General features: G+C 44.5%; 1 protein-coding gene across 1 annotated transcript in view; it reads left to right on the plus strand.

Annotated features, from left to right (window-relative positions):
• Positions 1 to 15,506, plus strand: part of Tmem132d (transmembrane protein 132D) — a 614,141-nt gene that overhangs the window by 429,085 nt on the left and 169,550 nt on the right. The window contains exon 4 of the mRNA XM_051161423.1: positions 8,152 to 8,335. Within this exon, the coding sequence (XP_051017380.1) occupies positions 8,152 to 8,335 (184 nt within the window). The remainder of the gene's footprint in view (positions 1 to 8,151; positions 8,336 to 15,506) is intronic.

Consider the following 15,506-nt stretch of genomic DNA (forward strand, 5'->3'; position numbering starts at 1 on the left):
ATCTATGAAGAAAATATACCACAGTCTTATCCACAAACCAATCTGGTAGGGACATTTTCTCTCTTTTTAAAAATTAATTATTTATTCACATTACATCATGGTCATAGCCTCCTGGGACATTTTCTCAGTTGACGTTCTTTCTTCCCAGATGACCCCAGCTTGTACCAAGTTGACAAAAATCTGAGCAGGACATAACTCCTCATTTTGAAATTTTCTTCATTTTTCCATAGAATGGCCAGTAAAATGAAGATTTACTAGTATATAAATTTGTGAAGGAAGTATTTGTGACACCCATTGAGGACTTCACAGGCCCTTCCCACAAAGTGTGATTACCAGGAGATGCCACAAGGGGCATTAGACTATGAGTGTTGCCCTCAGTTTGAATCCTCTGGCAACAAGAACTGCATCATCCACTTCAGTGCCAACAGTCTCTGCTAAGTGGTGAGGTCCCAATGAATAACCCCTCAAACACTTTCAGGTCTTTGTGCTTAAGTGTAAACTGGGTCTAAACACACCAAAAGAATTATACTAGTTACTCTTCTAATCCCTGAGATATTTATCATGGCTTACTGTGTCAGAGACTACAGTCTGTAATGGAGGCATGGCTACTGGGATGGCATGTACCTGTAATCTAATTCATTCACATCTTGGCCAATCAAGAAGCTGGGGCCAGAAGTGTATATCACCGTGAAGGAAAGTTTCTGTCCCTAGCGCTCACCTCTGAAGTGTCCACTGTCTCCCTAGGTAGTGCCACATTCCAAGGATTGAATGCTCAAACACATTCAGACCATACGAGGAACTTTCCAAGGAGAGCCAGGCATGGATCATTAGCAATGAAAGCATTTAGAGTCTAGGGTTGAGGCACAGAGACACAGTGGAAGGAACGGGGGAATCTGTGCAGTCCATCATTTTTCACCCAATAGCACATGTCTTACTCTCAGGGGACCTTTTCAAAATATCTGGAAAAGGGTACTAGGAATATATCTCAAAGGGTTTCCTAAGAAGTGAGTCACTTGTGTCCTAGGACAGTCCCCCCACCCAACCACTCCACCTCTAGCTTTACTTTTGTTTCCTAAAACTTCACAACTTATACTTCATAGGACCATCTGGAGGTGCCTAAGTTGGGAGTGAAATTTCACTCTCTCTCTCCCCCACCCACTCTGCCATGTTACTGCAGCGCTCACACACACACACACACACACACACACACACCCTGGAAGCCAATAGCCCATGTGGGTGGCTACAGAGTGAAACTGGATCACTAGAGTGCTTCTTAAGGCCATATCATACTTTGCTTTCTATTCCATAGAAAAAGAAAAACAGATACAGGTATTATTATACCATGTGGTTGACTAATATCCTGGTTAAACTGTTAGCATGACACATCCAGAGTCACCTGGGCTTTGGTTATGGATGTGAGAAACTATATCAATAAAGACAATTGATGGGGAATGGCCTAGACCTCTACGAAGGCACCATCCCTAGGCAGGTGGTCCTGGGCTGTATATGAATAATAGCTAGACATAAACTCTGAGAGCAAGCCAGCACCCAGCATTCCTGCATGGTCTCTGCTTCAATTCCTGTTTGACTTCCTACCCTGACGTCCTTCAGTGATGAACTATGTATGATCTTGAAGCAAAGCTGAATCAACCCTTTCCTCCCTGCTCTGCCTGGTTTTGTTTGTCAACTTGACACAAGCTGGAGTCCTCAGAGAGAAAGGAGCCTCAGTTGAGGAGATGCTTCCCTGAGATCAAGGTGTAAGCAAGGCATTCTCTCAATTAGTGATCAATGAGGGGGTGGGTCCAGCCCATGGTGGGTGGTGCCATCCCTAGGCTGGCAATCCTGAGTGCTATAAAAATGCAGGCTGAGCAAGCCAGTAAACACCATTCCTCCATGGCCTCTACATCAGCTCCTGCCTCCAGGTTACTGCCTTGTTTGAGTCCCTGTTCTGACTTCCTTTGTTGATGAACAGCAATGTGAACATGGAAGCTAAGTAAACCTTTTCCTCCCTAAGTTGCTCTTTGGTCATGGTGTTTTGTCTCAGCAATAGAAACCGTGTCTAAGACACTTCCCAAATTGCCCTTGTTCAGAGTCTTTCATCGGAACAAAGAAAGGAGAGACTGGAAAACTTAGCATCCTGAGTTCTCAGCTATTAATATTGCTCCCACTCAAGGGTCAATGTCTGTATGGTGTTTGATCTCTCCAAATGCAACTCGTGGTAAAGCGTTCATGACTAATGCTCCAGTTTTCACGCCTTTACTTTGATTTACTGACACATCACAGGATTCAGAGAGTCGGAAGAGGACCCTAAAGGCAAAGTTGATTTCAAAGTTTCTTGTGTCGTGAAACAAGCCCCCCCCCTCTATCTCTCTCATTCTCTCCCCCCTCACCCCCGCCCCATTGTGGTTCACAGAGTATATTTGAAGGTCTGTGACATAGCTTCAGCGGTCAATTTGACAACTTGCCTCCATCAGATTGGCCCAGGAACAAGTCTGTAGGGAGCATTTTATTGAGTGATAATTTACTTAGAAGGGCTCAGCCCACTTAGGGTGGTACCCTAGGCTATATAAGAAAGCAAGCTAGCTGGGTGGGTGTGGTGGCACACTCCTTTAATCCCAGAACTCAGGAGGCAGAGGCAGGTGGATGTCTGTAAGTTTGAGTCCAGCCTGCTCTACAAAGTGAGTCCATGGCAGCCAAGGCTACCCCGAGAAACCCTGTCTTGGAAAAAGAAGACAGAAGGAAAGCAGGCTGAGCAAGCCATGGGGAGCAAGCCAGTAAGCAGCATTCCTCCATGACCTCCGCTTCAGCTCCTGCCTCCAGATTCCTGCCCCGATTTCCCTCTGTGATGGACTGTGACCCGTGAGCCAAATAAACCCTTTCCTCTCCACATTGCTTTTAGACAGCGTTTTATCCCAGCAACAGAGATGCATATGAATACAGCTGGATTATTGATAGTTCTTTCCTTCCTCCACTTCAGGGTTTTATGGGTTGTATTGATTGATACCTTCCCAGCTCCCCTTTATCCATCTGTTCCTCTCATGAGACACTAGTATTACCTGTGCTCTAATGGAGAAACTGGCATTGTCCTCTATAGATAGTAGTCTTCTATGGATTGTCTGTAGTACTGCCTTGGGTGACATCAATTTCTCCCACTTCTGCTTGTCTTGAAGGGCTCATATTTCTCCCTCAGTTTTACAAGAAGTTTCTGGGTGTATCAACCTTGGTTGACAATGCTTTATTTTAGGACTTGACATAAATTACTCCATGCTTTCTTGACTTTAAGGGTTGTTGAGACAGCTAATGTTATTCTGATGTCTCTGCCTTTGTAGGTGAGTTGTGATTTGCCAATCACACCTTCTCAGTCTTTCAGTTTTTCACTTTGTTGTTGTTGTTGTTGTTGTTGTTGTTGTTGTTTTTTAAGTCTTGTACCATGATGCATCACGGAGGGGATTTTTCTCATCATTATCTGTTTGCTTTCCAAATGTCTTCTGTGTGTTTATGTGTATCTCTTCCTCAAAGTCTGGGGGACTCTCAGCTATAATTTCATCACATTAACTGTCTAAGCCCTTTAGACTTTATCCCAGAACCTGTCTTGGCCACAGGCTTTCTTAGTTTGGTCTCCTGAATTTATTTGAGAGTTCTTGCACATTTTGTCATTTGAGATACACACACACACACACACACACACACACACACACACACACACACACACACTGTCTCAGCCCTGGCCACTCTTCCTGAAATCCATTCCTCTTGTTATAAACAGTCTTGTCTATTTATAATGATTTCCATAGTCTTTTCTTTTAATTTAGTTTTATTGATTGATTCTTTGATTTTTTGTTTTTTGCTCTATTCCAGTGTCTTGATTTACATTGCTGACTTTTTCCTCTGTGGGTTCAAATCCTCACTTCAAGGTCCTAAGCATTTCATGCAGTCTGGATTTCCTTACTTCAGTCACCTGCTCATTGGAGTCCTCTGTTGGTCCTTGATTAGTTTTTAAAGCAAGACTCTGAAATCTTTTTTTCTGGAATTTCTTCTTTCTTTCTTTATTTATTTATTTTTATTAATTTATTCTTGTTACATCTCAATGGTTATTCCATCCCTTGTATCCTCCCATTCTTCCCTCCCTCCCCTTTTCCCCTTATTCCCCTCCCCTATGACTGTTCCTGAGGGGGATTACCTCCCCCTGTATATGCTCATAGGGTATCAAGTCTCTTCTTGGTAACCTGCTGTCCTTCCTCTGATTGCCACCAGGTCTCCCCCTCCAGAACATTCTCCACAGTTGAGTGGAGAGTGGGATATGACTTTCTCACTCTGGTGCCTCACATTTTTTCTGGAATTTCAACTGTTTTATTATCTTTCTTTTCTGGAATTTCAACTGTTTTGTTATCTTTCTTTTCTGGTATCCAAACTGTCAGCTTGTGAGATGCCATTATGCATTGCTGGCTCCTGGCTTTTATTTGGTTTTGTTTTTTTTTTTTTTTGGATTTTTGTTGTTGTTGTTGTTGTTGTTAGTATTTTTTTCTCTGTCTTATTTTATTTTATTTTTCCCAATGCTAAGGTCTGCCCAGGAGTCTTGCTCTTTCTAGGCAAGGACTCTACCACTGAACCAAAGTCCCACTTTGTTTAGTTTTCTTTTATGTAAGTGTCCTGATAAGTCGCCTCGTCTCTGCTTGGATTTCAGGGGAGGTAGAGTTGGCTGCCGTGGCACATATAGTGGATTGACAGTGGTCCCAGTAATAGTAGTGACATGGCAAGACACCTGTGGCCTCCATTTGGGTCTGCTAGAAGGTTCAGATACAGTAACGCTAGGGTTCCTGTTGGGGAGGGGGGAAACCTTAGTTTATAGCATTCTTTAGCACGAATGGCCTCAATAGTTAAGTAATTAAATAGAGAAGGGGCGGGTAGGGGAAAGGGCAGTGGTAGAGTCAGAATGAGAGGAGAGTGTGCGGGCAGGCTCGTGAAGAACAGTAGGAGGAGCATTGTGCATTGGATGTAGAGGAGGCAGAGGGGAAACAATGCAGGCTTTTCTGGTGAGATACAGGGTACGACACGCCGACTAACCAAAAGGCAGAAGTGGACACTTGATAACCCTAATCAAAAAGTTTTCATTCGAATTAAAAGAATGAGGCATGGAGAGAGGGCTCAGTGGGTAAAATGCTTGCTACCAAGCCTTAAAACCTAAGTCCAGTCCTAAGGCCCAAGGCTTATGTAATGGAAGGAGAGAGGCAACCCCTCAAGATTTTCTTCTTACTTCCGCATGTCCATGGTGGCACAGGCACACATATATGCAAGTAAAGTGTAAACAAACAAAAATAAAATTAAACAATAAAAAAACCGAAACAGATAATAAACTAGCCATGCATGGTAGCACATATTCCCAAGATTCGGAAAGCAGGGTCAGGATTCTTTGAGTTCGAGGCCAGCCTAGTCTACATAGAGAGTTCCAGGCTGGCCAGGGCTACACAGTAAGATCCTCTCTATAAAGAAATAAAACATTACAGAAAGTAGTGTGCCCTAGTCTATATTTTTTTTCCTGCTTGGGAGGCGTGTTTTCTCCTCCACTGACAGGGTGTGCTGCCAGTGTTAGGCATTCAAATTAAGTCAGAGACCACTTCCTGACAGAACTCCCTCTCTGATTTACTCTGGTTACAAACTGTTGCACCAACCAAGGACAATACGTGTAGCAAACTTAGATCCCCTGTTCAGATCTAGCCAATGGACAGCTTGTTCTCCACAGTTGTGGAGAAAGCAGGGGGATTGCCTCTGACATGAACTATGGTGCCCCCTATTTGATCACTTCCCCACTTCCCCTTGCTGGGGAGGCCCAGCAGCACACAGAGGAAGGGGAAGCAGGCTATTGGGATGAGATCTGATAGGCTGTGGCCTTATAGTGGGGGAGGAGGTCCCCTTCTGTCAGAGGTCTAGGGGAGGGGAATAGGGCAGAAGAGGGAAGGAGGGTGGGAACGGAAAGATACAAGTGAGGGGATAACATGTAGGGTGTAATCTGAATAAATTATAATAAATTTAAAAATTACACCCCATCTCTGGTACTTTGGCATGTGGTCTGGACAGTGCAGGGCTTTCCGTACCTGAGGCTCTGAGGGCATGTGGCAGACCCCACTGTGTCTGCTTTTTCTAGCCTATCAGATTAGCTGTAGCATATCCCACCACAAAGTTCCCGTGTTCCAGTAAGGCCTCACCACTGATGAGGGTGGGGGTTAGGGAAGGTGAGGATGTTGAGAGGAAAACACACTAATTATGGAAGAATAGGGCGACAGAAGAACCTGTAGGGGGCAGGAGTTCCACAAGACCAACAGAGCCAACAAATCTGGGCCCAGTGGCGGCAGCAAAGACTGAAGCAACAAACAAGACCATGCATTGAGAGGACCCAGGCTCCTGCTCACATGTAGACGATAGGCAGCTCAGTCTCCAGAGGGGTAACCTAATAAGAGGAGCAGGGGTTGTCCCTGCCGTGGACTCTGTTGCTTGCTCTTTGATCACTTTCCCCTGGCAGGGTGCTTTACCATGCCATAAAGGATGAGGATGCAGGCAATCCTGATGGGACTTGATAGGCTGGGGCCAGCTGATAAGGGAGGAGGGCTCCCCTTCTCTGAGGACTAGGGGTAGGGCATGTGGGGAAGAGGGAGGGAGTATGGGACCAGGAGGAGGCAAGGAGCAGGGGCTACAATTGGAATGTAAAGTGAATAAAATAAAATAAAAAAACACCCTAATCACCCCTCTGCTGCTCTCCCCTCTTGGTATGCTGTTAAGTACCTACTGTGCCCATCAGGACTCAACACTGAGTTCAGCTTACAGATCTGCCAACCGTGGTCCCTTTCCTGTCTAGGCAGTGGTGGGGGTGGGTTGTGCACATTAGATCTCCCTACTTCAGACTCCTCAGTCTTCTGGTAGTGTGTCCACAGTCTACTGTGCTCTGCCCCCATCTGTGAGAAATTGGATTCGGCTTCTGATTTGGGCTTCCAGCATCCAAATTGTCGGGCTCTGGTGATAGCTGGTACCCAGTGTCCTTGGATACATGCTCTGAGCCGTACCCAGGCTAGCAAGAGTATCTTGGCACAGAAGGGAGTGGGAGTGGAGGGGCCTTCTTCTTCCTTCCTTGTTTCTGTTCTCTGTGGCTCGCTCTTTTGTTTCTATATTGGTGGCTTTTATCTTGGCTTTTGTCCATCCAATCCCACGATCTCTAATCAGCCATCTTGGCCTTGTTTGTTCACAGTGGCTCTCCCTGAGCTTCCCCTTGAGAGAATGCTGTAATCAACATGTTTCCCTAAGCCAGCCCTCTATGAAAAAGCACAGCTGATACTAATAAATATCAGTGTTCAAAGACACTTTCATGAAGATATAAATCTTGAGTCTCTAGATACATATATGCTTGCTAATGTTGCATTAAGAGCCTCTCTCAGCCAACCCCTCTTAGTTCTCAAGAAAGGGTTGGCATGAAACCATTTTCTTTCTCACCTGTCACATAGACGAGCAGACATTGTACTAAAAAGAAACTCTAAAGAGAGTAGCCAGTTAATGAAAGTAGCTGAGGGCTGATAAAATAGTCCTGTTTATCTAACTCAGATCCATTTCAAGAGGCGTGCCTATGGGAACTGAGATGTCTAGAAACTAGCATTTGTCACAACCCCTCCTGTCTCCAGGCAGTGTCTAATGACTTTCCTGTGTTGATCAGCACTCGGCTGACCTCTAAACCCACACTCTTGCCTGTCTTCCGTTTCCCTACAATGCTCCATCACCACCAGTGGAACACAAGGCCGTGGCACCCTTAAAATTCTGTGCATCGGACCAAATGGGCTGTGACTTTGAAATAAGAACAACACAGACAAGTGTAGATGTTTCCGGAAGTCGGGGAAAGAGCCATCCTCGGTCGAACAATGGGTCAGAGAGTGTTTAGAGAATGCAGCCTCATCTTAGGGAGGCTGAATAGCTCAAAAAGAAGAGTTGTCCTTAAATGGTGGTGTCAGAGGCCTGGCAACGGTTGGAAAGCATGGAGATGGTGGCTTGCCCTTAAATCGTTCAGGGCTTGGAGCATACAAGCACAAGTGCCGGTGAAAATCCTTTCTCTGACACTGATGAGTCCTGCCTCTCAGCTGCTCACCTCTGTTTCCCTCTGTTCCTACTCCACAGTGTGGATGATGGCCCATACGAAGTCATGCAGATTGACATCGAGGTCGAAGGACCCAGTGACCAACCCAGCACACAGCTTGTCACGTGGCAGGTTGAATACCCCGGAGAGCTCACATCTGACTTGGGAGTGTCCAAGATCTATGTGAACCAGAAGGACTTGACTGGCATCGTACCATTGGCCATGGTAAGAGAACACTTGGGGAAGTGGGAATGGGAAGGCTCCATGGTGGGATCCAAGCTTAGGGGCTCAAGGGTGTCAGTCAACAAGGACCAAGATGGGGACCAAAAAAAAAAAAAAAAAAAAAAAATGGGACCTTGAAGCTCACTGCCAGTAGCCAACTGTGTTACAGTCTATGTGATATTCTTTAAATTGCATTTATAAAATGTAGTTCGGGTACTAGTTATGAGCCTATCTTCATATGAATATTATGGATGGTGGGATGAACAGGCATGGTACAATGTGAATTACATAGGGATTATTACATAAGGATCTCACACATAGGCAGCTGTGCAGAGGGCTTGGTTTAAGTGCGTACGTGCTCATACAGAGATGCAAGGAAGGCCGGGCTCTCTATTCCTCAGCATCACAGTGATTTGACACTCCCACAAGGAACAGAGAGAACAGGTTTTGGAAGGTGATGGGTTATCCCTGCAAGGCGTCTGTGTCTCCACAGGAGAACAGAGCTCATGGATGTGCTCATCTTGGTGCTAAGAGTCTGCTGTCCTCCACTGGCATTAGCCACCTTCCTGTAGCATAGGAAAACACAACTTACTTCTACTCTCCATTATAAGCCATGTGTCCTAGTTTGCTTCCTTTTGTTATGATAAACGCCAGGACCAATGGCAACTTGGGGAAGAGTGGGCTTGTTTCACTTGCAGCTTACAGTCCATCAGGGCAGGAACTCAAGGCAGGAACTGAAGCACAGGCCGTAGAGGAATGTTGCTTACTCACTTGTTCTTCCTGGCTTGCTCAGCCTGCTTTCATAAATCATTCAGGACCAACGGCCCAGAAACGGGACTATGCATAATGGGCTAGACCCTCCCATTTCAATCATCAGTCAAGAAAACGGCCCTCAGACATGCCCACAGACCAATCTGATGAGGCATTTTCTCGGAGACTCTAACCTGCATTGAGTTGACAAATGAACAAACCAAAAAAAAAAAAAAAAAAAAAAAAAAAAAAGAAAGAAAAAAAAGAAAAAGAAAAAGAAAAAGAAAGAAAGAATAAAACCAACCAGCACACCATACAGCCATATATTACCTGGTCCTCAACTATGACTTCTTTAAAGGATAGATGAAAATCACAGCCAGTAGTTAGTGGCTGGACCTGAGGCTGAAACTCAGTGGCAGAGTATTTGCCTGACATATGCCAGGATGGGTTTCAACCCCCAACCCAACAAAAATTAACATAAATAAATAAATAAATAAATAAATAAATAAATAACCAACCAACCAACCCATGGGTCCTTACAAGAACTACAGCCTCCTGCAGACATATAATAAACATTAGCTACTCTTATAGTTATTCTGTAACTGACAGCAAGATAAAAGAACTCCCTCCACAGCAAGGCTATATGTTCTTCAAGGAAAGGGCTTGCTCAGAGCCCTGCACTTCGCAATCTGAAAGCCAGGCAGCAGGCAGCCATCATTGATTTTTGAACTAGACTGAATTACCCAGAGTCAAATGCTGTGGATCTCATGAGTTCCCAGAAGTCTCTCTGAGAGGCCAAGAGTGAATTCTGAGCTCCAACTCCCCCTATCTCTTAGCTGGGGCATTTTAAGGTCCACATTTGTTGGTTGATAAAATAATATTTTACATAGGGGGTATCACTGTTATGAAATATCACTCGGTGAGCATAAAAATCAGCAGATGTAATGTCTGGTAAAGAAACAGAGATATGTGGACCAGGGTGAGGGTTTGAAGTTGGAGGCATGCCTGCTGGAACGGAACTTCAAGAATTGGGGGCCTGATGCTGTGGGAAGCTACTGCAGGGGGACCCAGGGGAAGTTGCCTGGCCTTGTTTGTTTCTTCAGAAGCATTCTGGCTACATGCATAGAAAGAATTGTGGGGCAAAGGGGAAACAGAAGGTTAGGATCTGTTTTCTCTGACTTCCCTCTGTAAGACCTTGCCACACTGGTCTTCTGAGCTTGGTGTCTACTCTAACTTTATTCTTTTTGTCTGTCCAGCATGGAGCTTGTCTGATGGTTCAGTGGCTTGGATGTTGCATCTGGTAGCCAAGTGACCCTGAATGTATTATTTATTCCTGGGACCCCCAATTAATAACAACCATGTTGGGACTGAAGAGATGGCTCCGCCGTTAAGAGTGCATGCCATTGCTACAGAGGACTGAAGTTCAGTTTCCAATAACCATCAGGGTCTCAGCTACCTTTATCTCTATACACGTCGTGTCCACCTTGAATCCAGAAGGCTGAGACACCAGAGGCTGATGTAGTCATTTGCTGAGTATAACACTTTGCATCCATCCTGGAAGCCAAGAACTCAGCCATATGGCAAGGGGAGGATAGGAGGGGCCTAGAAAGTATCTGCCTGGGTAGGTGGACATAACAATGAAAGAAAGGAGTGTCCAAGGCTTCCCTTGACCTCATCACACAGGAGACATGTCCCAGGGGTGGGAACTCAGACAGCTGAGCCATTCTTGAGACATATGGCCTGGGTAGGTGCTCAGGCATTCCTCTGCATTAGGAATAGGAGTGGGCGAAAGACAGCAATAAACCATGTGTCTAAGAATGCCTAACATAATTCTATAACACTATAAAGATGTTTTCTATTACAAAACATATTATGGCTTTTTTTTTTTTTTTTTTTTTGATATAGAAATCTTTGCACGTATCTCCCATCGATCCCTTGAGGTAAACTTTTAGAAATAAATTTTAATTTAAGGATATGAGTCAGAGGATATGTAATTTTGTAATACGTTTTTGTAATGTCTGTAGAATTGCCTTCGGGAAGCTTTAACTAATTTACAGTTCTACCTGCTGTGTGTAAAGATACCTATTTCCCTGAAACTTTGCCGACAGAGAATATTAATTTTTTAAAAAATTAGACAATTTATTAAGCAAACATCTTGGTGTTTCGTTAATTTGCTCTACTTGAGTAACATTTTTTATTTCATTATTAAATATTTGTCCTTTGCCCATTTTATTGTCCTACTGGGAATTAAACTTCTTATATTTTCTAAAGCTAAAAACTTGTACAAGATGGGGAAATCATATTTTAAGTGTAGGGCTTGTCGGCATTAGTTTTTTTTTTTCTACATTCTTTTTTTTTTTTTTTTAAAGAACTGAAACTTGGTAAGTGAAGGCTTTCATGGGACATGCCCCTTGGGCTAGTATGCAGATATAAGTGAGTATATACCATTTGAGTCTTTCTGCTTCTGGGTTAACTCACTCATTATGATCATTTCTAGCTCAATCCATTTGTCCACAAATTTCGGGAATTCCTGTTTTTAATAGCTGATAGTATCCATAGTGTATATGTACCACAGTTTCTTTATCCACTCTTCTACTGAGGGACACTTAGGCTGTTTCCATGTTCTGGCTATTATGAATAAGGCTGCTATGAACATGGTTGAGCAAATTTTCTTGTTGTGTGCTGGAGCATGTTCTGGGTCCCCTGGAGGAGGAGACCTGGTGGCACTCAGAGGAAGGACAGCAGGTTACCAAGAAGAACTTGATACCCTATGAGCATATACAGGGGGAGGAAATCCCCCTCAGGAACAGTCATAGGGGAGGGGAATAAGTGGAAAATGGGAGGGAGGGAAGAATGGGAGGATACAAGGGATGGGATAAACATTGAGATGTAACAAGAATAAATTAATAAAAAATTTTAAAAAAGAACTGAAACTCTGGATCCACTGAGTTCAAATCTTTTCTCTTTCTCTGTATTAGTGATATCTATCTTTTTGTTGATGTGTCACATGGATTCTTACCTATTTTCCATTTGCCTCCTAATTTCACACATTAGGCAGTGGTGCAAAGGATTTTGCATGTATATACATATATATCCTGGGATGGAACCCAAGGCCTTGTATATGCTAAGCAAGTATTCAGTGTTTGAGCACACCTACAGTACCCCCCTCTCTGGGGATTTCAGGCAGGAACTCTACCTACCTCTAAACCACACCCCAGCCCCCCACTGAGGCATTCTAGACAGATATTCAGTGTCTGAACCTCATCCCATTGAGGGATTCTAGGCAAGGGCTCTACCACTGAGCTACACCCCCAGCCCCTCACTGGGGGATTCTAGGCAGGTGCTCTACCACTGAGCCACACTCCCAACCCCTCACTAGGGGATAATCTTGGTAGATGCTCTACTGTTGAGCTACATCCCCAGTGCCTCACTGGAGGATTCTAGGTGGGTGCTCTAGTACTGAGCTATGCTTCTAGCCTTTGTTTAATTTGTAGTGTGGTCAAATCTATCAATCTTTTCCATAATTGAAATCTCTCATCTTCTCTTAATGAATTCTAAGATGAAAATGCACATCTGCTTTATTTGTTCTTAAAAAGCCTGTGAATAATACAATGCCCAACTCAGCACATCCAGATAAGGAGACTGGGGGAAAAAAAAGATGGTGCTGAAGGCAGGTGCTACTGTGACACCATGCAAGCTTAGAGATCAAAGTAGGGCAAAGGTCACAACCCTGCTTCTCAGTGGCTCTATAATTGCACCTCCAGGTAATCTTTAAACTGAACTAAAGTCTCCCCTATGTCCAGGGCGTTGAAAGCTTTTGTATTCTTTTAATCCAATCATGAATTTCTATGAGTTTAATCTTTGCTACTCAAAAAAAAAAAAATCATGCTTTGCTGTATTGAAGGTGAAGTTGTTCCTCCCTCCTCAGGGAGGAAGATCCTTAGTGGAAAGCTCATTAAACACGTGTCTTCCTGTTAAGTGTCTGGTGACCACACAGCAGGGTCTGGTGTGAGCCATGCTGTTTGCATTTTCTTAGAACAGCTGGGAGGCTACCCCATGGCTCACAGCTGCATAGCTCCAGGGTAGTGGCTATTTTTCATCATCGCCTCCTGAGCCTGGGAGAAAACTAATTCTGAGCTTCTTCCAGGCTTCAAAGACAGAGATGCTGGCATGTACTTCTGTGCTGGGAATGCCAGGCCAATGAGTCCTTAAAATCTCACTCATGAGTGCTCCTTGCAAGTCAATGGACCCTTCTTTCCGCTCATTTGGGAAGAGGCTGTTTTGAGTGTTGTCCTTGGGGATGTTGCTGTCAGCTCGGAACAGGGATAATTTGGGAGTCAGAAGACCAAGCGTCCTGCACACATTTCCTAACCAGGTTCTTGTTTCGCTTCTGAAGTTTCGATGCTGACTATTATTGATCCAGGGCTTCAGATAAAACTCAGCCCAGGAATCATGGGTAGGCCACTACCCTTGACAGTAAAGAGGGCTCTAGGTCCAAGGAAGTTTGCTGTGATGATGGTGTCTCATGGTAGCTGCAGGGACATGAAGAAGGTACAAGTGTGACTGCCAGCCTCAAAGGTTTGGGGGGAGGGGTTGTGCTGTGGAGTTTCAGAGCAAGGAATCAAGAGTGACAGGTAGCCACCCTGACAGCACATTCCGACTTTCCCACACGTGCTACCTGCAGGGCTCCTTGCTTCCTAGCCCGCCTGCCGTGCCCACCTCATTGTAAGGGTCCTGCTACATGTCTCCACTCAAAAGGATCTTGGTGGATGCTGGTATTTTGTTGAGATTGAAAGGTAGCAAGCGAGCCCCCGCTTCTGCTGGTTGGAGCCCATGGGAGCAGCAGGCAAAATGGAGATGCTCTAGGAGGACCTAGGCATCATTTTGATGGAGCCTCCTGCTCCTTTTCCCTTTTGTTGTATCTTTTTTAAAAAAACTTGCCTAGCTATTATGTATAGAGCAGCTATGAACATGGTTGAGCATATGTCCCTGTTGTGTGGTAGGGCATTTTCTGGGTATATTCCAAGGAGTGGGATGGCTGGGTCTTGAGGAAGCCCTATTCCCGTTTTTCTGAGAAAGCTCCAGATAGCTTTCCAAAGTGGTTGTACTAGTTTGCATTCCCACCAGCAATGAAGGAGTGTTCCTCTCTCTCCACATCCTCGCCAACATGTGGTGTCAGTTGAGTTTTTGATCTTAGCCATTCTGATGGGTGTAAGATGGAATCTCAGTGTTGTTTTGATTTGCATTTCTCTGATGACTAATGAGGACGAGCATTTCTTTAAGTGTTTCTCGGCCATTTGATATTCCTCTGTTGAGAATTCTCTGTTACGTTCTAAGCCCCATTTCGCAATTGAACATGGAAATAGCCTACGTGTCCCTCAGTAGAAGAATGGACTAAGAAACTGTGGTACATTTACACTATGGAATACTACTCAGCTATTAAAAACAAGGAATTCCCGAAATTTGTGGACAAATGGATTCATCTAGAAATGATCATAATGAGTGAGTTCACCCAGAAGCAAAAAGAGACAAACGGTATATACTTACTTATATCAAAACATTAGTCCAAGGGATACGTCCCATGAAAATCTTTACTTACCAAGAAAGTGGGTCAGAGGAGAGGACATTCTATTGAGACTTTAGGCAAGAGTAGCATGGAAGAATGGGGAAATAGTAGGACCCACAGGGTCCTGGAAACCTACAAGAAGAACTTTATGACAGGCAGATCTGGATCCTGGGGTCCTCCTCAAACTAAGGCACCAGCCAAGGAGAATATAGGCAGTAAGCTTCGAACCCCTACCAAGACCTAGCCGACGAACAGGATATTCTCCACCATTGAGTGGAGAGTGAGATCTGACTCTCACACGAACTCTGATGCCTCTTTTCTGACCACGTCCCCTGGATGGGGAGACCTGGTGGCACTCAGAGGAAGGATAGCAAGTTACCAAGAAGAGACTTGATATTCTAAAAGCATATATAGGGGGAGGAGGTCTCCCTCAATCACAGACATAGGGGAGGGGAGAAGGGAAGAAGTGGGAGGGAGGGAAGAATGGGAGGAAACAGGGGAAGGGCTAACAATCGAGATGTAATATGAATAAATTAATAAAATTAATTTTTAAAAACTTGGCTAAACCCATTTGGTCTCTAGCCCTTCTTCCAAAGCAGAAGTTACCAGACCACACAGTAGGGCCTGGTATGGGGCACACTGCTTGCATTTCTTAGAAGAGCTGGGAGGCTACTCCATGATGCCTAGTGCCAAGGTGGCACATAGCTTCTGGCACTCTGTATTTCATATCTAAATGTCCTTTTCACATCAGAAGGAGTCAAAGAGTGGAAGTGGCAAGTTCCACAACCCACATAAGTAGGCACCAAGTACCTCTGTCCAGCCAGAGCCCTCTGTGAACTTGGCTGAAGGTTGAATGCT

The sequence above is a fragment of the Acomys russatus genome, chromosome 19 (assembly GCF_903995435.1).
Source record: "Acomys russatus chromosome 19, mAcoRus1.1, whole genome shotgun sequence".
Classification (NCBI taxonomy): Eukaryota; Metazoa; Chordata; class Mammalia; order Rodentia; family Muridae; genus Acomys; species Acomys russatus.